Source organism: Chaetodon trifascialis, chromosome 22 (genome assembly GCF_039877785.1).
Source record: "Chaetodon trifascialis isolate fChaTrf1 chromosome 22, fChaTrf1.hap1, whole genome shotgun sequence".
NCBI lineage: Eukaryota > Metazoa > Chordata > Actinopteri > Chaetodontiformes > Chaetodontidae > Chaetodon > Chaetodon trifascialis.
The window spans coordinates 786,529-807,981 of record NC_092077.1 but is presented as its reverse complement, the minus strand read 5'-3'; the positions used below and the strand labels follow the sequence as shown (position 1 = coordinate 807,981).

Below are 21,453 nucleotides of genomic sequence, written 5' to 3'. Positions count from 1 at the left end.
CATATTAGAGGAACTAAATCTTAAAACAAGTTTGACTTCAGTGGTTGCAGCCTGTGTTATAGTCAAGATTGGTGTTTAATTTTGATGGAAATGAGACAGAAATATCTCCACAATGACTGGAAAATTCTGTGTGCATTTTAAAGTCCATCGGACTGCTTTGTCAATGAAGGCAAGTAATGGTACAAGCTCAAGGATGGATCAATATCGGCTGTCTGTGACCAAAGTTAAAATATGGAAACCGTAATTTTTGTGTATGTATGTATTTTTACTGTTTATTTTGCTGACGAATGTATTTGACAGACATGCTCTGTAGGTAACCATATAGCTGTGAAAAAGAAGTTGAAAAACTGCAAGAATCAATTTGCTTGCTAAGGAGGACTGGAGCTAAAACAGAGTATTTAAAAAAATAATAATAATAATAATGTTTTTTGAACATTAAATCATGTAAACCTATTCTAGTAGACACCTAATGTAAAAGTATGAATGAAAATGAGCATTAAACGGCCCTTTTAACTTAGCGTAAACAGTGGGAGCAGGGGGAAACAGCTACCCTAGTCTGCACAAAGTTCAGAAATATCCCTACAAACACCTCTGAAGCTCAGTGATTAACATGCTGCATCTCATTTCTTTATTCTGTACACCAAGAAAATGTAAAGAATCATGATTTGCAGTTTCAGGGGGAGCTTGTCTTAGGTGAAAAACAGCCCAGGGTAGAGTCTTACCATCACCATGAAGTTGTCACAAGCGGAGAAGTTACACATAATACTGGGTTAATAAAACTACTGTTTGTTGAGAAACAGTTACAGTACATTATATTTACATATTTCTCTGTAAAACCACAAATTGTCAGAACATTCTTTACATTTCTGTTGTGTATGGATTAAACAAATAAGATGCAACATGTTAATCAATGAGCATTAAAGGTGTTGGTTGGTGTATTTCTTTAAGTCAAACCAAAGATAGGATCACCATTTCCTGACTCCAGCTCTGTACTTATATATATGCAGATGAGATTGATGGCAAAAGAGCGAACCAGTGTATTCTTCCTTAAAGGTTGAGTCAAAAGTCCAGAACTCTGCCATCAATTACACCAACAACGGAGAAATCTGCGATGTCCACAAATGCCCTTTTGTCAGCCCGCAAGGATGCAGTAGAAATTAGATGAACGGCCCAACAATATGAGGCTGTGAAAGTGCTGTAATGGTTTGTGTGATCACTCAACTGATGGAAAGTTTCCACAGACCCAAGTGATCACCACTGCATTGCTGCATTTTACCAGTTCCAGTTCTTAGTGTTATGATCACTTTCATGTCTAGTGTTCCACTGTTATTCAGTTGCGTGTGAGAGATGAGTGTATCTCGACTGAGATCAAACAATAACATTATCCCTGTAATCTCCACTGTTCATTAACTCAGACATTCAGTGTTTGCACAATACTTCTCCCACCTCTTTCTCTTTCTACCATTTTCTCCGCTGCTTAAGAAACTCTTAAGCCTATTAAGAGTCCTCCTCCTTACTCCTACTCCTTTACCAGGATCTAGTCTAAGGGGAAATTTTTGGAGAATTTTGTCACTGAAAGCAACTCTAGGAATCTTAACGAGCATGGCCCTAGACCAGTAAATCGGAGAAACTCCAGTATCATCTTTGCAGTGTTTTGTTGACAGTATCTTTGTATCATATGAAAACACAAAACCAAACTGCACTATTACATTGTGAATTTATCAAAACAACAGATTAAGATGGAGGAACTGTTGAGTTTGCATCTACATCATACTAAAACCGACGTAGATGAGGATTCAGACAAGGTAAATAATTGAACAATATAGTTGTGCTTTTTGTCAGTGTGTTTGTGTACCTGGATCTCCATGCCCTGCTCCAGCAGTCTCTTCGCGTGATTCTCCACCTCCAGCCTTGCTCTGCTGATCAGCAGCAAGTCGCTCTCAATCACCTCAATGCCACTCAGATCCACACCTTGTGACAGATAGTCTAGGGCACGTTCAAGCAAAGACACACAGGCATGCACAAGCACAAACAAACAAGCACGCACGCACGCACACACGCACACACAAAGAAATTAAACTGCAAGTTATTACATTTTCCAGCTTCTTTCCTATTTTTATTCATGTTTACCAAGGTTAATATATCCAGTACTCTAATCTTTTCTCATCCATCATTCTTGAAAAGAAAAGAAAGACATCAGATTCGTAATATTTAAGTAGATTTTTGTTGACGTGGGGATGTGACATGGCACGGTGGTGTTGTTTACAACTTGTAAGGTAACTTTTATGGTGTGGTTAGTTGTGTTGTTGTATTGGAATGCATTATTGCTAGTATTTCCAGTGTTTCACCATTTATAAAACATTAAAATATTGGAAATAATGCATTGCAGTCCATATATTACTATCTTTGTTTGCTGCCCTTGTGTTGAGATTTGAAATAAAAAAGTGATTTTAACTGCAGACTTTCAGCTTCAACGTCAGTCTGTTGGAGTATGAAATATAGAAAATGTTATGGCTCCTGTATTGGATTATAATATTATGGATATGCAACACCTTCCAACACCCTAAGTTCAAATGCAACTTCTACTTCAGTACCAGTCATTGTTTTATTTTAAATAAAAGTCTAACCCCAACAACAGGCAGTTAAAAGTTTAGAAGATGAACCAAAAACAGAACTGAATACATCAATGAATAGCAATGTTAGTAAAATTATTAAAAGTAAAATGTGAAAAGAAATACAAAGCTTAGTTAGTCTATTCGAGATGGCGGCGCATGCACAATGCAAGGCTCAGTGTCACACTAGAAACTGCGATATAGTTATTGTTTTCCTACTGTTTTGGAGCTGCTCATTACAGCAGCAGCGCAGTAAGGATTACATTTTTGGACTTCTCCTGCGATTTCAGCGACATCCAGCCTCTGCTCCTCAGAGCTAAACTGACAGAGATGGGAGTAGGCTCACACCTGGTGGTCTGGATTACAGACTATCTGACAGGCAGACCTTGTGAGACTGGGGGACTGCAGTGCGGTCTGATACCATGGTTTGCAGCACAGGAGCACCGCAGGGGACCGTGCTCTCTCCAGTTCTGTTCACCCTGTACACATCGGAATTCCAATACAACTCAGAGTCCTGCTACGTGCAAAAGTTCACAGACGACACTGCTATCGTGGGCTGTATTAGGAACGGACAGGAGGAGGAGTACAGTACACTGATCCAGGACTTTGTCAAATGGTGCGACTCCAAACACCTGCACCTCTACACCACCAAGACCAGGGAGATGGTGGTGGACTTCTGTACAACACTCACTCCACAAACAACAACTAACTGCACACCCTGATGGAGCCTTTATTGTTGCTGGAGACTTCAACCACTCCAACCTGAGGACTGTTCTCCCCAAATTTCACCAGAATGTCTCCTGTCCCACCAGAGGAGATAAAACCCTGGACCACGTTTATACATACATTCCTGAGGCTTACAAAGCCCCGCCACCTGGGACAGTCTGATCACCTCTCATTGTTTGTACTCCCCAAATACACACCACTCATCTGACTTGTGAAGCCGTCAGGGAGGACTGCTAAAGTATGGCCTAAGGGAGTGGATGCCACACTCCAGCACCACTTCCAACACACTCTGACACACTCTGATCCACTGACATGAACTCATATGCCTCCTCTGTTCTGGATTACAGTAATGCATGTGTTGACAACATCACTACGCACAAACAGATATCTCCCCAACCAGAAGCCCTGGATGAACAGTAAGGTCTGCCTCCTACTAAAGGAACATGACAGTGCCCTCAGATCTGATGACGCAGTGGCCTACAGCTCATCCAGAGCTACCCTGAGGAGGGGCACGAGGGAAGCTAAATACGCTCACAAGATATGGATTGAGGAGCACTTCCACAACAACGCCGACCCCCACTGCATGTGGCAGAGCATCCAGGTCATCACAGACCATCAGCCAAAGAAGACAGCCCCACCAACAAGCAATGCCTCCCTCCCTGAAGAGCTCAACAACTTCTACACTCACTTCGACTGGAACAACACACAACCAACCACCAAAACTTCTCCCCACCCAGATGAACAGCCCCTCATGCTCTCCACTTACGATGTGTGTTCTGCACTCAGCAGAGTGAAAGTCCGTAAGGCTGCTGGCCCTGACAGCAAACCCGGCCGCGTGCCCAAGGCCTGTGCAGAACAGCTGGCTGGCGTCTTCAACGACATAAATGACTTTGCCCCGTCATCATCACCAAGTGCTTCGAGAGGCTGGTCTTGGCCCACCTCAAATGGTGTCTTCCCCCCACACTGGACCCCCATCACTTTGCCTACCAACCAAGCAGGTCGACTGAGGATGCCATCTCCATGGCACTGCACTCCACCCTGATGCACCTGGACAACAACAACACCTACACGAGGATGCTGTTCATTGACTTCAGCTCAGCATTCAACAGTCATCCCCTCCATGCTGGTCAACAAACTCAGTGACCTCATCATCAGTACCTCCCTCTACAACTGGACCCTGGACATCCTGACCAACAGAACCCAGCCTGTTACGTCAGACAACCGCACCTGCGCCACCCTGACCCTGAACACCTGTGTCCCACAGGCCTGTGTGCTGAGCCCTCTCCTCTACTCACTCTTCACCTGACTGCATGCCTGTGCATGGCTCTAAAACTATCATCGAGTTTGCAGATGACACCACAGCGATAGGCCTGATCAACTACAACGATAAGTCAGCATACAGGGATGAAATTCAGCAGGTGGTGATGTGGTGCGCCCACAGTAACCTTACCCTCAACACCAAGAAGACCAAGGAGCTCATTGTGGACTACAGGGAAACTAAAGGCTACAGTCACACCCCCATTCACATCGACAGGGCTGAGGCTGAACATGTCTCCAGCTTCAAGTTTCTGGGCATCCACATCTCTGAGGACCTCACCTGAACCCTCAACTCCTCCACCTTGAAAAAGAAGGCTCAACAGCACCTCTACTTTCTGAAAAGACTGAAGAAAGTTAATCTGGCTCGCCAAATCCCAGTTAACTTCTACCGCTGCACCATTGAGAGCATCCTGACCAACTGCATCTCAGCATGGTATGGCAGGTGTACAGCCTCCAAGTGGAAGGCACTGCAACAGGAGGTGAAAATGGCCCAGTACATCACTGGTGCAGAGTAACCGCTATCGAGGACCTCCAGAGCAAGCAATGTCTAAGAAGGGCACGCAGCATCAACAGTGACAGCTCCCACCAAACCATGGACTGCTTGCCCCTGTGCCATCTGGTAGGAGGTTCAGGACCTCAGTTCCCACACCAGCAGGCACAGGAACAGCTTCTTCCCCAGAGCTGTCACCATGCTGAACTCCACCATTGATTGACAATGACACTTGTGGTAAGAAATAGAAATTACTTGCACTACCTGCACCTATCCCATAATGTTTTATACTTCATGCCAATTGCACTACTTGCATGTATTTAAATTTTTGATATTATGACTATTTGCACTTCTGGTTAGATGCTAAGCTGCATCTCGTTGTCTCTGTGTTGCACTCTGATGATGACAATAAAGCTGAATCTAATCTAGCGTCAAAAGATTAAACTAACTACAATTGCCACCTCGGACAGACATGCATGTCTGTCCAGACTCATATATGTTGTGAAAACTTTGAAGGAAAAATAAAAAGGTATTCCATGCATTTTATATAGTTATCACTGTATTGACATGTATAATTCCAATGAATAATTTTCAGTGAGAAACATGCTGTCTTCACTTAGAAACTATTTTTTAATGAGGAGTACAGGGGACTGATACAGAGCATTGTCACATGGTGCAACAACAATTCAATTCAATTTCAGTTCAATTTTATTTATATGCTGCCAAATCACAACAGAAGTTGTCTGAGGACTCTTTCTATATAGAGCAGGTACAGACCTTTCTCTTTATCTACAGAGACCCAAAAATTCATATATGAATGTTGCTGCCAAGACCTCTGACCACCAACATCTAATGAGTTCCTCCTTGAGTTGGACATTTGCATAAAACCTTGTCCTAATTAGGGTAGGAATTCTTGAGTTATGTCCAAAAACGTGTTCTGTGAGGTCAAACCCTCAAACAAGTTTATCCTTGAGACTAGGTGGTCTTAACCAAATCTAGACAAAAATGAAGAGTAAACAAATATATATTTTTTTGTTGTTTCTGGGTCTTTCAATGGACAAGTAGATACTTGGTGGTGGATGAAAAACTCTTGACTTCAATTGTAGTATAATTTTTTCCAACAAATATGTGAAGAATTAAGTGAAACACTGTAACCAATGGCAGACAATAAGTAGCAGATTTGTAGAGCATGATATGGTAATAGAAATTTGACTTACTGCTCAAACTTGTTTGTTTGAGCAGTACAGAAATGGAGAAGAAGCACATAAAAAGGTCAAGATGGTGTTGTGCAAAGATAAAGAGAGGGAATGCTGTACAGTGATGATACTGTGCAGCAGAGATCATGAGGGCAGGGCACCTGTGCTGTACAGTGATGATACTGTGTAGCAGAGATCATGAGGGCAGGGCACCTGTATCATGGATCTTTGGGGTTTTCCATGGTCTTGCAGGTGTCTTTGCAGCTGTTTTAGCCAGTCTTAACCAGTTTCAGTCAGTGTTGTTTGTGACCTAACATAACCCTGTGTGTCCTTATATAACCTTACTGTATTCAATCCATGTTTGAGTATCTGTTATAATAATGAAAGAATTGAACGGTCTTATAATCACACTATGATTCACTATGCTTTAATGAATGCTGGTTTGATGATTCAATATACTTTACTATGTTTTAATATACTCTCAAAGTGCATTTAAAGATAATGATTGTGTGATATGTCTTTATGCTTTGTATGCAACTATGGCAATAAACTGTAATTTGGTAACATTTTTTAAAATTAGAGCGCATGACAATCAGAAGCTAATGGTGTAATTCCAGAAGAATAGAAAGAAAATAAAAAGAGACAGCGGCCAAAAGATTACGTAATGGTGTAAAAAATAGAAGAACCTTAGAAAAAAGAGAAGATGCCCCAAGGGCGGGGGTGACCTTGAGCAGAACTGTATAAAAGACGGAGCACTGACCATTGTAAATTGGAACTTCTTCAGAGTTACACCTGTGTGTTTCTGGCTGTTTTTCCCCTTTGTTGCTGGCAATAAAGTATTTTTGCTTCTCGGACTCTAACTTCTGCAGACCCTTTTTGAGCATATTTCTCGGACAGCTGAATTTGACTTTTTCTGGCCTGTTGTGGATTGTACATTCGGCCTTCACATTCCACGACACAATCTCCAAACAAAGAGTATGTTTTTTCAATAACTTAGACAACAATGGCCTTGACTGAAAAGAAAACAGAGGGGCTTGTCAGCTTGACAGATTTGTCAGCAACATTTTTTTCAAAGAAGCACGTAGCACTTCTAACTGGATGTTAAATATTTCCATTCTGCATTTTGCTGCTGCTTTATTTATCCACCCGCCTGCTTTGGACTGTGTATTAGGGGAAGAAATATTGACTTGCCATGCAACTGAATCCTGTTTTGGGCTGATATGAAATTGAAATTGCTTTGAATATGTGGATTTTGTCGAACAAATCGAGACTGCCTTGAGCAAAATGTTTTACCATAATGATTCTAGCAGCAGCGACAGTCAAATTTCTGTTATAATCTGTTGCTGCTGTTAACTCTCAGTCATTTCCACTAAACATTTAGCTAAAATTATTGTTCAAAGTAAATTACAAAAACGTTTTTTGTTTTAAGGCTTTAAGTGATGTAGAAAATGGTATGGGAAGCAATAATTTTTACAGAAAGCATGAGGAGGATCAGGCTAACATGAAGTGTCTCATGAATTCTGAGGCAGCGACTCTACAGTCTTGACTTGTGTGGGAAGTTCACTCAGCCAGGAAGGTAGAAAAAAGCAGGGCTAGGCAGAGAGATGAGCAGGCTGCAACAGAGAGACACAGCCAAGATATGAGAAGAGAAGATGGACAGAAGACAACAGACTGGTGTTTTCCATTAAAATCATACTTGTTTGTACTTGAGCTCAACATACAATGTTAACTTAGGGCCGTATGATTTTCCCAGAATATTATAATAAAAACAGAATCAACCTCAAAAACACAGAATACTTCAAACCAAAGGAAAAGATATTTTAGTGGTCCAGGGAAGGATTGAAAGTTGTAAATGAAAATGTAAATATTTGCTTTTCCAAATAAAAAGAAAATATCAAAAAAAACAAAAAAAACACAGAATACTGAGGAAATTTATAAACATCAGTGTATTTTGTTCACAGCTAGTTAGTCAACCAAGCAGGAAAAAAATATGCTACTATGTTTTGGTGCCTCTCTCATTCACATTCACTCTCTGTCTCTCTCTCACGCACACACAGGCGCACACACACACAATCATGTCGAAGTGGTCCTTGGAGAGAGGCAGCACATTAGCAAGAGCTCATCACTTGAATAAACTCTCAGAAGTGCAATCACATCAGCTGATGCAAGACATGAGTTCCTTGAATACTTTGGAGTTGTATGTGCAGAGTCAAATATTATGTTAGAAAAAACGAAAAAGCTTGTCTATCATGTCTATTTCTGGTAATTCTTAATACTGAATTACTATTACCTTATGAGGCAGCTGAATTCATGACATCACACAAGCCAAGAATCCATCTTGCCAGCCTTCAAGTTATGAATTTGTGGCCCAACCCCAGTCATTTTGGACAGTCAGCATCCTCTGGAACTACTGGAAGCTATTAGCATGGTTTAGGTGTGGCAATAGGTTAGTGAAGATGTTGCTTTAGCATCAGTTTTATCAGAACTGGAGAATATTTCTTTACTGAAAGATGAGCAAAGACATGTCTGCCCTTTTCCAAACTGTTTCCAAGGATGACTTCCTGTCCTTCAAAATAGGGTGGGTCAGATTAGATTACTGCCCTTTTAACCCTCCTGTTGTCTTTGCGGTCAAATCTGACCAAATGACAGTTTCTCTCTCTAAATTATGTAGTTAATTTCATCTGTTTGTCATAATATTCCATGATTTTGTTCACACTTGCCATCTGAACACACAAAATGAATTTTGAGATTTTTTTTTTTTTTTTTAATTTTTGATGTTTTAATGAACTTGTGTACACTTGGTCTCCCAGGTCAGAAATGACCGGTCATTAAAAACAAATCGGTAAGATTACAATTAGTGTATAAAATAGAGGGGTGTGTGTGTGTGTGTGTGTGTGTGTGTGTGTGTGTGTGTGTGTGTGTGTGTGTGTGTGTGTGTGTAAATTAACTTCTGTGGCAGCACAATGGCTGAGGCTTCAGATTATTTCTTTGACCATGATACTGATGAGGAGGGGAGAGGGGAGGAAAATGAGATTGAAGATGCCTTTGAAGAAGAGGTGTCAGACGATGAGGATGACACAGAATATGATCAAGATGAAGAGACTACTGATGGGGAACAATCCAGTGTGAAGAGGATGCTCCGACTGTAGTTACATTCCAGTCAAAGAATGGGATTTTGTCCTGGTGTTCATCCCCACCTGAGAGGAGAGGTCAGCTGTCAGCAGAAAATGTCATCAAGAAAACTCTAGGGTCAAGGTATGCCATATCCTGGATGGATGATGTAAAGTCCTGCTAAAAACTGTTCCTGACAGAGGAAATCCAAACAACAGTCATGAACATGACCAACTTGGAGGAGAGATGGGTGCACAAAGAATCAGCCGTCAGCCTATGACATAAACATTCTGTAAGTAAGTAGGAGTCTGCAATCTTTCGAGCCACAATGCCCCTGAAGACTTTTCACTGTCCCGGGTGTTGCATTTCGACGACCAGGACACAAGAGAGTGAGAGATGTTCAAGCATCAGAAGCAAGAGCCACCAGGAAGAGGAAGAGGTACAAACTGTGTGCACCAAGCGATACCAGAACCAGCCTTGTGTGCCACAAATGTAGAGTATCTATTTGTAAGGCACATGCCAAAATCACAACACACTGTCCAACACTGTCTTTTTTTTGCTTTTCATTGTTTCAAAAGGACCAAGAGAAACAGAGAAACAGAGAATACGATTTGTTTTTTGCTTGTGCTTGATTTTGTTCATATGCTTTGTTCTCTACTATATAAATTATGAGTCAATTTTGATTGGGAACATAGTACCGTATTTTCTGGACTATAAGTTGCACTTTTTTTCATAGTTTGGCTGGTCCTGTGACTTGTAGTCAGGTGAGGTCACAGTTTACGGATTACTGTCTACAGCTGCGTGAGGGCACTCTAGGCTTGTGACAACTATATGCTGCACCTGTACCACTCCTGCACCACAAATTACCTGAAAAAAAGACAACTGAGAAAGACTGAACACAAAAAAAATACCCCCAAAAAGAAAATCCTATACTGCAGGTTACAAACTGCAGGTAGTAAAATATGCAGCTAAAAAACGGTTATTGTGTAGCAGAACGAAAGTTTGGAGTGAGTGAGAAACATGCAAGGGACTGGCGGAAAGCAGAGGTTTCTCTTACTGCAATGAAAAAACAAAGAAAGCTAATTGCGGGCTTAAAGCACGATGGCCAGAGCTAGAGAAACAAGTCCACAGACAGGTACTTGAACAAAGTGGTGCTGGGAGAGGCTTGTCAACCATGCAGTTACATCTCCACGCCCAGGCAGTTGCCAAGGAGATTAATTTAAATGACTTTGCAGATGGGCCTTCTTGGTGTTACCACTTCATGCAACGCAACGCCTCTCCATCAGAGCACGGACATCGGTGTGTCAGAAACTGCCAACAGACTTCCAGTCTAAGGTCGACAGTTTCTGTGAGTTCATTGAAAAGCAGAACACAACTCAACACAATGTGTCACCCGATCATATTATCAACATGGACGAGGTCCCCCTCACGTTTGACATCCCCATGGGCCGAAGTGTTGCAGAGAAAGGGCAGAAAAGGGTGAATATAGTGACAACTGGGCATGAGAAATCACACTTCACAGTGGTGCTGGCATGTTGTGGAGATGGATCGAAATTGCCACTGAGTCATTTTAAAACAGAAAACCATGCCAAAACACAAATCCCTCCCCTCCAAAGTTGTCATGGCTGTGAATGAGAAAGGGTGGATGAATCAAGAAATGATGAACCTTTGGCTTACAAAGTGTACTAAGTGTACTAAACTTACTAAGCGTCCTGATGGCTTCTTTAAAACACACAAAGCCCTGCTTGTGATGGACAGTATGTGAGCACACATAATGCCACAATTCAAAAATAAAATAAAAGCTTGTAACTCCATACCTGCCATCATCCCTGGAGACTTAACCAAAGTACTCCAGCCACTCGACATCTCTGTGAACCAGAGCTGTAAGGCAGCCTTGCGTTGCCTGTGGGAGGAGTGGATGGTGGATGGAGAGCACAGCTTCGCAGCAACAGGGAGGATGCCCCATGCAACTTTCCAGCAACTCCTTGGATGGATCGACAAAGCATGGACTTCAGTGACAACCGAGACCATCCTATCGGGATTCAGAAAGGCCGGAATAACTGGAACTGATGCTGAGTCTAACGACATCCTCGCAGAAGAGGAGATGGCATTTCATCTTCCTCCGGAGTTAGTTGCTCAGGAGCGACACCGAGGATGAAGATTTCAATGGATTTAGTGATGTGGAAAGAGATCGGGAGCTTGGTGAACTTGCCTGTTGGACTCGCTGGCTTGTTATGTTAATTTAGTGTATTCAGCCTCCCAGGTACCGTTATGTTTATGCTATTGTGTAGCTAATTATCTGTTAAAGTTTTACGTTAACGTACCAGACACTTATTCAGCCAGATGTGTCTGTTGAATGTCTGTTCTTGTTTTTTTGTGAAATAAAATTCTAAATAAATACGACTTATAGTCCAGTGTTTTCCCAGGGCTCTCAAGTTTTGAAATTAGTTCAGAGTGAGATTTTGGCGACGGTGGCGAAGTGCGGGGCTCTGATCTAATAAATGACACATAAATTTGCGACTGACACATCACTAATTCCTCTACCTGTTCCACGCGGCACAGCTTGGTGGGTGTTATCCCGGTAATTTATTATTAATTTAATTCTTATTATTAGTATTTACAAATACAACGTGTGGCATGTAAGCATGTTAATGGGTTGAAGTGCTGGTGTCTCACGCCCAATGCGTGAGACTTGAGAGCCCTGGGCTTTCCTCTTCATGACGTATTTCTTGACTGATGCAACTTATACTGCGGAAGACTTATAGTCCGGAAAGACTTATAGTCCAGAAAATACGGTATTTTGTGTCATTATCTAATCATTTTCAATAGTTTCAAAACAAAAGTCCTTGTTAGACATTGAAACCAGGTAATCTGTGAAAAAACAACACAATAAGTCTAATCTAATACATACACGATATAATGCTCATTGACCACAAATTGGTAGGGGTGGGTGGGCATGGTGGGTCAATGTCAGGCCATAAATAGCAAATGGAAGATCAAAACTGGTATTGTTCACAAGAATTTGAGTTGATAAAAAGATGAAACACAACATTAGGTGATAATATATAAATATTCATGGTTTTATAATCAGCTAGAAGGGAGCGGTCAATTTTGACCAGGAAGACAAAGCTAGTTAACAGAAAACTAAGACAACAGGGGGGTTAAATTAATATTTTTTCTTGAACTATTCACATGTTTCCACTGGTGGCCCTTCCAAGTGTGGTGTGAGAAACATTCATTTGGAGGAAGAGGGCTAAACAGCAACTTATGAGAATAAGGCTCTGTCATAACACACCACAAGGGTCAGCAGCAACACAAGCACCATTGTTGGCACACTTTTGGCCCTTGAGCATTAAGGAGTATATACACTGAAAGAGCAAAGGGCAAATCAGGACCAAATCATCCCTATTTGATGCTGGAATATTGTCTTTGAGAACTTTGCAAAGCATAACCATAACTAAACATGTGACATTCAAGTACGATAGTATATCGTCAATGTTGAGATCACAGCCGAAAAAAACTAAATCAGCAACAACAAAGTCATAGATGGTAACCACAGAAAAGCAATTTCTGTCATGGTTTATTGAGTGTTCCATGCTAAACTTAGTTCAATGTTACCCCCAATGTGCTGAATTGCATTATATCGTGTATGATATGTGGCAATAATTTTGAGGGATGCCCACAACACTGAAGGAAAACAGGATATGCTGGGTACCCATCATGCACACACACATTTAAGTAAAAGCAAATATACAAGCTCTCAAAACAACCATGTATAATTAATCTAAGAATATTCAAGCCCTTCTACTGAACCTTAATGCAGAGGTATGCTAGAAATGAATTACCGTATCAATTTTAACCCAAACCATGATCTTTCCTTAAACCTATCCAAGTAGTTTTTGTGCCTAAATCTATCCAAGTGGCCTTTTTTTATTATTATTATTGTGTTAGCCCAGTGAAGCAGTTTGTCTGCCTTAACCTAAGCAAGGGGTTTTGTGCCTAATCTCAACCAGGTCTTTGTGTAATAACTTAACCAAGGAGATGTGACACAACTAATGAACAAACTCAAATTTCCATCATCATGCTGTACACTACGAGTAGCGCAAGGTTTCTCTAATTCCGTAAACATTAACAGTGAACCCACAAGCTAACAATGAATGTTACGTAATAGCACAAGCAGCTAAAGACTGCACAATTTAAGTATTAATACACTTATTTTTAAAGTTTACAAGCATATTGCTGCATAGTATTAGCTAACTTCATACGTACATAGAGTTTATAAGATGCCATGAGATCTGAACTGGCACTTTATCTGTATATGACATTCAGTAATGTTTCCAGTGATGTTAATAGATATATGTTCCTCATTATAATCCAAAAGGATACAGTAAATTCACTATCATTGCTTTCAGTGGACCATCCTATTTTTTCCCTGATGCTACATGGTTAATTAACAGTGTTATGAGTCACTGTTTAATTCAGCATGTACGTGATACACCAACCAGCCTCCATTTTTGCGAGAAATCTTAAAACGTTCAAATAATGTATGTATATTTTTTAACATTTTCTCGCTATCACAGAAACACAACATTTAACAACAGTTAAAGTACAATAAGGTTGTCAGACATTCATTGACTGAGGTCAGTCATTGGTTTGATTCAAGGCTTACAGTCAAGTAATGTGAACCGGCTGATCAGGATAATGATGAGCTAAATTTTCTCCATTTCTAACAGCAGTATACAGTAAATAGTTGCCCTTTGTGTATATGTTTTTAAAATAGTTTCCTAAACATGATGGTGATTGATGGCGTTAGAAATGGCTCCTGGTGAAACTTGAAAGCTCAGCATTCTGTCTCTTTTTTTTAAGCTTCCATTTATACATAACATTAACATTTATTCACCCAGAAACACCAGATATATCTCTGTATGATATGGTCTCGTCTTTCTCATCGGCTGTGTGTCTGCAATGTATATAGTGTCAAGAAGGGACCAGTAGTCTCACCTTGAGAAGTTCAGATCAGTGTGGTTAATGTTTAACAAGTACAAATGTGTTATGATGTGTTACTCTTGCCATTTGACTAAATTTGCGAATAGTTACATTGGCGTTGAAACTTCAGGTTAAGCACATTTACTAACTTTATGTTATCATTAAAATATAACAATACAAATTAAAAAAAACAACTTAATTGCAGACCTACTTTAACCAAGTACTTCTTTTGTGTCATACTTTTTATTGAACAATTTGAACATTATATGACGTTACAAACATAGTGCCATTGCCTTGCCATTATTGATTTTAGGGAAAAAGAAGGAAAAAACAAAAAACAAAACAGAACAGAACAGAAAAAAGTTAGATGCATTGTATTAGATGGCAGAGAGTCTTGTAGTCAGACAACTGAGGCCAGAGTAGCACCTTATGTACCAGCAAGCAGTGTTACATCAGAAAGAGAAGTTATAAGAGCGTCCCAGGTTTGGACAGTAGATGCTCGTGCTTTATGTATAGCACAGATGTGCCCTTATTACTGTGCTGGGGTAATTGATTCAGGTCATTCTTTAGAGGACAACGAGTGGGATAGTGCCAATAATCAAAGTTGCCAATAAATAAAATATGCTTTACAAGCTTGGAATTTATCATAGTACTGTATCACCTTCATCATTATATCAAAGGCAGTAGGGAGGGATTTGCTTCTCATTTATGAGAGCATATTTAACAGGCTGAAAATAATTATCACTTATAAAATTAAGAAGGCTGAGGTGTATGTAAGAGGTAGACCTGAGGGGTATTTCATGAAGGAGGCTAAAAATAACAGCTTATCAATTAAAGTCTTGTTTGATTAAGTGTACGAAATACTATGGATCGGGTCAATTTCAGTGAACTCATTTGTCTTCATTTGGGAACACTGTGGTCAGGCTTGCTTGTTTGTTTGTTTATCAAGATCCCTATTAGCTTTTGCATAGCAGCAGCTCCTCTTCCTGTGGTCCACACCATTTACATGGTGACAATACAAAAAAGCCTGTTGTTTATCAAATCAGATCATCAAATCAGACTTTATTTATATGGCACTTTTCATACTTAAAAGCAACACAAAGTGCGTCACAGAGGCTAAAAACAGCAAAAAGAAAACCCAGCCCTCCCACCCCCATAAATACATAGAGACATATAGAGACTCACAGACATGCACGTACGCACACACACACACACACACACACACACACACACACACACACACACACACACACACACACACACACACACACACACACACACACACACACACACACACACACACACACACACACCCGCGCATCCATATGGACAAGGCAAGGAATAAGCCACCTCAGGGGGCCATCCACACTGAGAGGGCCCCCGGCCCATGACTAGGGAGTGCCACCCGAGACCACCCCGACCCAGGCAGACAGGAGGCCCCACACCAAGGTGCAGAGGCCTCCAGCTATCGAGGCCAGAGCCGTCCCCTTGGCAGCGCCCCCATCAGTAGACCAAGAGCAACTCCCACTGTGGGGGGGGGCCCCCATGAGGAAACGCTGCAGCTAAAAACCAGGGGACAAAGTCATAAACATTGAAAGAAATAAAATAAGTAGTGCTGTCAGGCGATTAAAAAAATTAATCTAATTAATTACAGGATTTGTAATTAATTAATTTAATTAATTTTTAATCTCATATCTGCTAAAGGTCCCTAAATAAAGAATTTGAATTCTAGGACATTACAATTCACTGACATTCACATTACAGCTGGTGAATTCTTTTCATCACTGTAGTTCTCGACGGTAGCTGGAAATTAGAGTCAGATGACGCTATCTGAAACGGCTCTTTTAGGCCCTCGTCTTCCACGATTGAAATCGGCCTGCAATCAGCAGCAACCCACTTTGCGATTGAGTTTGTCAGTTTTTCTGTCGTGGCTTTGCTCATCCGTTTTCCTAACTCAGCAAGTGTGGGTTGGCGGAGTGAGCTCACGGTAGCACTAGCGGCACTAGCAGCAACTACATGTTTAGCGTTTAAATGATAATTCAGGCTGGAGCTGCTACGGTGATGGGAAAATTCTTTTTTACACAAGGTACAAATCACTGCGTTCTTGTTAATAGTCCCGTCTTTGCTCTTTTTATAAATAAACTTGCCGTTCAAAGGTCCAAGTAGGCTTGCCTCGCTCTCCGGTGTCGCATCCATGTCTGTTGTCACCCTGCTTTTGATTAGTGGCGCAGGTAGGATGCGACCTGCCACTGCAGCCTACGGGTCACTCAAAGGGCCAAATTTAAAATGCTTGTGCATTGACTTGCCACTCATGATTAATTGCGTTAATTTCTATAACGCATTAATTTGCAGCGTAATTAATTAATCTAATTAACGCGTTAAACTGACAGCCCTAAAAATAAGTAAATGAAATAAATAGTAAATAAACATGTCGTTAAAACATGCAACTAAAATAAGATACAAATGAAGATTAAATATGATAAGAAGCCTGATTAAAGGAGCTAAATCAAACAAATCAATTGAAAGCCTGATCTTGAGCCTCTTTTTAAAAACATCAACGGTCTCTGCGGCCCTGAGGTTCTCCGGCAGGCTGTTCCACAGTTGCGGGCCATAATAATTAAAAGCCGCCTCCCCATGTGTTTTAGTTCTTACTTTTGGTATGATTAAAAGGCCAGTGCCGGAGGACCTCAGGGTCCGCAAGAGTTGATAGGGTAAAAGTTGGTCAGATAAATAAGAAGGCCCTAGACCGTTAAGACATTTAAAAACTAATAAAAGAACCTTGAAATCTATCCTGAAATGCACAGGGAGCCAATGCAGCGATTTTAAAACTGGCGTAATGTGCTCCCGCCCTCTGGTCCTCATCAGCACTCGCACGGCTGAATTCTATAGTAATTGAAAGTTGGAGATTCTCTTTTTGGGAAGACCAGAGAGCAGGGCATTACAGTAATCTAAGCGACAAGAGATAAAAGCATGCATCAGAACCTCCATGCTGGCCTGAGAGAAATGGGCGGACTCTGGCTATATTCTTAAGATGGTAAAAACCTGTCTTTGTTATGTTTTTGATGAGTGGAATAAAAGTAAGCTCAGAGTCAAAAATCACGCCCAGATTTTTTACAGAATGTGTTGGTTTAAGATCTTGTAGTTTTGGTTGAAGTTTCCCTCTCTGAACTTCAGGACCAAAGACTAGGACCTCTGTTTTGTCCTGGTTGAGCTGAAGGATTTTTTCTGCCATCCATGACTTAATGTCATGTCATATAAAACAATTAAAGTTTAGACAATTTAAATAACACAAGACAAAGAAAATACACAGGCTCCAACTGTCTAGAATGCCCATAGAACCTTTAGGCACCAACCACAAATAAAGTTTCTTCTTAAGTAATGCTTTTTAACAGTGGAATGAATTCCACTCTCACATTGTGCTGTATATTACTATTTATTGAACTGATGTGGTTTTGGATTTTGGCAATGGAAAACCAGAGACCTCCTTGCTAATCTTGCTGTTGTTTATATGCGTATTTACAGATAGTTCTTCACCAAGATGTTTGTTTTGGATCTTTGTCATGTTAGAAGATGAAGCAACGACCCAGACCCAGTTTTACTGCTGACTGTTTAAGGTCTACTTTCAAAATCTCCACATATCTTTCTTTGCTCATGATTCCTTCCACCTTCACAAGATTTCCAGTTCAAGATGAACTAAAGCATCCCCACAGCATAATACTCCCACCACCGTGTTTCACTGTGGGGACAGTGTTCTTTGGGTTATATGCCTCTCCCTTTTTTCTCCAAACATAAGCAGTGTCTCTTTGGCCAAAGAGCTCTAGTTCAGTCTCATCAGATCATAGCACGGTCTTCCACGTACATACCACGGTCATACCACGCTTCCAGTATGCATAATCTTTCTCCAGGTTGTCCTGAGCATGTTCTTCAAAATTCGAGTTTTTCTTGGTCTGCAACCTCGCAGTCCATTCCTATGCAGAGCTCTAGTGACTGTCTCCTTAGAGACTATGATTTCTGATGTGGCCAAGTCATTCACCAGTGTCTTGCCAGTTGTTCTGGGGTCTTTAGACATATCTCTTACTAGTTTTCTTTCCAGGGTCTTTGAAATCTTTTGATGGAATTTCCAGATTATTCTTCTCACTCCAGTTCTTGACACTTGGAAATGCTTGGATAGCTTTGCATATCCTTCATCGGCTTTGTGTGCATCAATAATTCTTTTTCTCAAGTCCCAACTGATTTCTTTATGCCGAACATGGTGTTTCCTCAATTGACAGCTCAATGACCCATACTGAGGCTTTTATACCATGTTTTACTTAATTTTCGGTGAAATTACCCGATTCACCTGATCACCTTTAAGCACATCACATGTGAAGGTAAAGCATATCATTGCACAAAAGTGCAATGACTTAATAAATGGTAATTTCTTAAAGGGGGCTAATGATAATGCCCCTGGTCATTTTAGTTTTTTCTTAAATAGTTCAGTTTTGGTGTGAAAATATAAATAATTTGTGCCTTCTAAAGAAAACTAGTTTATTCAGAAATGCTATGTTGAAAATTCCCTGCCCTGTTAAAGAAGTACTTGGGAAAATCTTGAAGAAACTTTAAATTTCATAGGTGGGCTAATAATTTTGCCCTCGACTGTGTAGCATTGAAATTTAACACTTTATAGTCTCCTCACAGAATCCTTTTTAACCGGACCATCACTTATTAACTTATCCGCCATTTGGCAAAAACTTCAACACCAGATGCCTATCTGATGCTGTAGCTAAATTTAAAGGTCCCATATTATGAAGCTTTTTCAATAAGTTACATAGGTCTATGATTTCCATGAAACATGTTTTTGAAGCTGTTTGCTGGAAATTGCTTTTGGAAAAGACCTCACTCTATTTCCCTCTGTTTCAGTCCCTTTCAGAATGCACTGTTTCTAGGAAGCACCAATCCCAACTTGTAGCATGCCAGAATGATGGGGAGGAACTCAGATAAAAGCCTCTACCAGGCACTGCCACCCAAATTCATACCCATTACATAAAGCCCATTACCCATTACATAAAGAGGAGGGGGTTTCTAGAGTGGGGGGAGCACTCTTCATGCGATATACTATTTCTGGGGTTACTTCCTTCTGGATCATCATTGGTGTTTCTATGGTGAACTAGGGTGCTGCCCTCGATTCTCTTGACTCTGACTGGTCAACACAAGTGTGGATCATCAAATTCGATCACTGGGTTGCTGAAATACTGACTGGTCTAACTGCGCAGCTAGTTTCAGTGCTCCTTGTCATTTACACATGAAGGGGCAGAGCGCACACAGACGACACTGCTGACCAGCACGACTGGCCATTCACCTCAGGCTAAGAAAAAGTAGCTACCGAGAGCATGCACATTCAAATCTACAACGTGAGTGCTATTATTGGTTTCAGACACTGGTATGCAAGGTTTCTTATTTAGCTTTATACATGCATGACCTGTCATTTCTTTTCATTTGTTTGTATCAGTGCACATGTGGAAAGTGTGCAACAATGCAGTCAGAGACTGAGAACAGATGCTGCCAAGAGGCCACAGGTCACATTATCCTTATCTATACTTATGGTCGCAGTGTATGATTGCAGATAACATGCCACTGCAGATACTCACCTTATGTCATGCATAATAGGTTATATGACGGCTGCAACAGCTGGAGGAAAGACCTCCATGCGTGATCAACCATCCAGGTTTAGAACCTGTTTGCGAAATGTGTTCTCGCTCCAGAACGCATGCAACATTTACAGGGTTGAATACAGCTATGGGGGATAGAGCAGTGAGTTTTATCTATAATAACCTACTTAACTTCACTGTTAATACACCATATTAAACTAAATATAGTCAGCCAATGCCACAAATTCAGATCAGATTTTTTCTTGAACATATAGCCAGGTTTTGCCTAAGCAAATACTCTATATTACACATGAATTCACATGAAACATTTTACAGATATACAATAAAAATTTATTGACCGCAATCATGAATATTTGTCCATGGAAAAACAGTACAAGTGAAGGATTCACTGAATCCAAATTAGAAGAATGTGAATATAGCTGTTGACATTATAGAACCTGTTGACTAACATAATATTCAATTTTCTCAGTCGTTACAGGTATTTAACCTGTAGGAGTTTTGTGAGCTGGTGCTGGGGCTTCCTTGGGCGGAAGATACGTGTAATCATCTCATCATGTGTAGTACTTCAGATATGTGGGGAGTTTTCTGACGCCCAGGGAAGGTACAGAGGCTTCATGTTGATGCTCATATCCTCCTAACTACCAGCAGTTCAAATTTATCCAAAACCTGTATTTATCAAAAACCTGTATGGATGGGTTTGCCTCTCGCCTTGATTGGCAGAGTTCCAAGATTACGATACTTGTTTCAATCCCTGCCTATTCCATTACCACAATAATTTTTTAAAACTCTCCTAGAGATGTTAGGCAATTCATCTGGAACTGTAAAGTATCCTGGATATCCATGGGAAAATTAATGTCGGACTATGGTTCAGGGGCACTTCGACTACCCAGTTTTAAAAACTACTGCTTGGCAGCTCAAATGAGTTTCATTTGATCCTTTTTTGAGGACAGTGATGCCCCTTCTTGGACACAAAGTGGACTAAAACCCAAACCAGCACAAGGGCAACTGACACTGACCAAGTGTACTCTCAGTGGCAGAGTAAGACCACGATAGTAGATCCACACATAACTGAGACTGAAAGGTACTGCAAGAGCATTTAGGAAAAAAGAGGTATCACATACCACCAATGCTCAGTGACAAAGAGCAGATTACAGCAGATCTCCCAGAACAAGGACCAGTAAACATCACAATGGTAGACGTCCAAGAATGAGTGTCAGATACGGAGAGCTGAGTCTGGGCCCAGACACGATCCACATCTAATGGCTAAAGAAGCTAACTGCATTCCAGGAACGCCTGCCAGTACAGATGAACCAATTACTGATGGATGGAACCCACCCAGAGTGGTTGATCCAAGGGCAGATGGTCCT

At 40.8% G+C, this 21,453-nt stretch overlaps 1 protein-coding gene across 2 annotated transcripts in view; it reads right to left on the bottom strand.

The window, feature by feature from the left end:
- Positions 1 to 21,453, bottom strand: part of cog5 (component of oligomeric golgi complex 5) — a 117,261-nt gene that overhangs the window by 51,861 nt on the left and 43,947 nt on the right. For both annotated transcript variants that reach the window (XM_070991699.1, XM_070991700.1), the window contains exon 7: positions 1,856 to 1,986. In XM_070991699.1, coding sequence (XP_070847800.1) covers positions 1,856 to 1,986 — 131 coding nt within the window. The remainder of the gene's footprint in view (positions 1 to 1,855; positions 1,987 to 21,453) is intronic.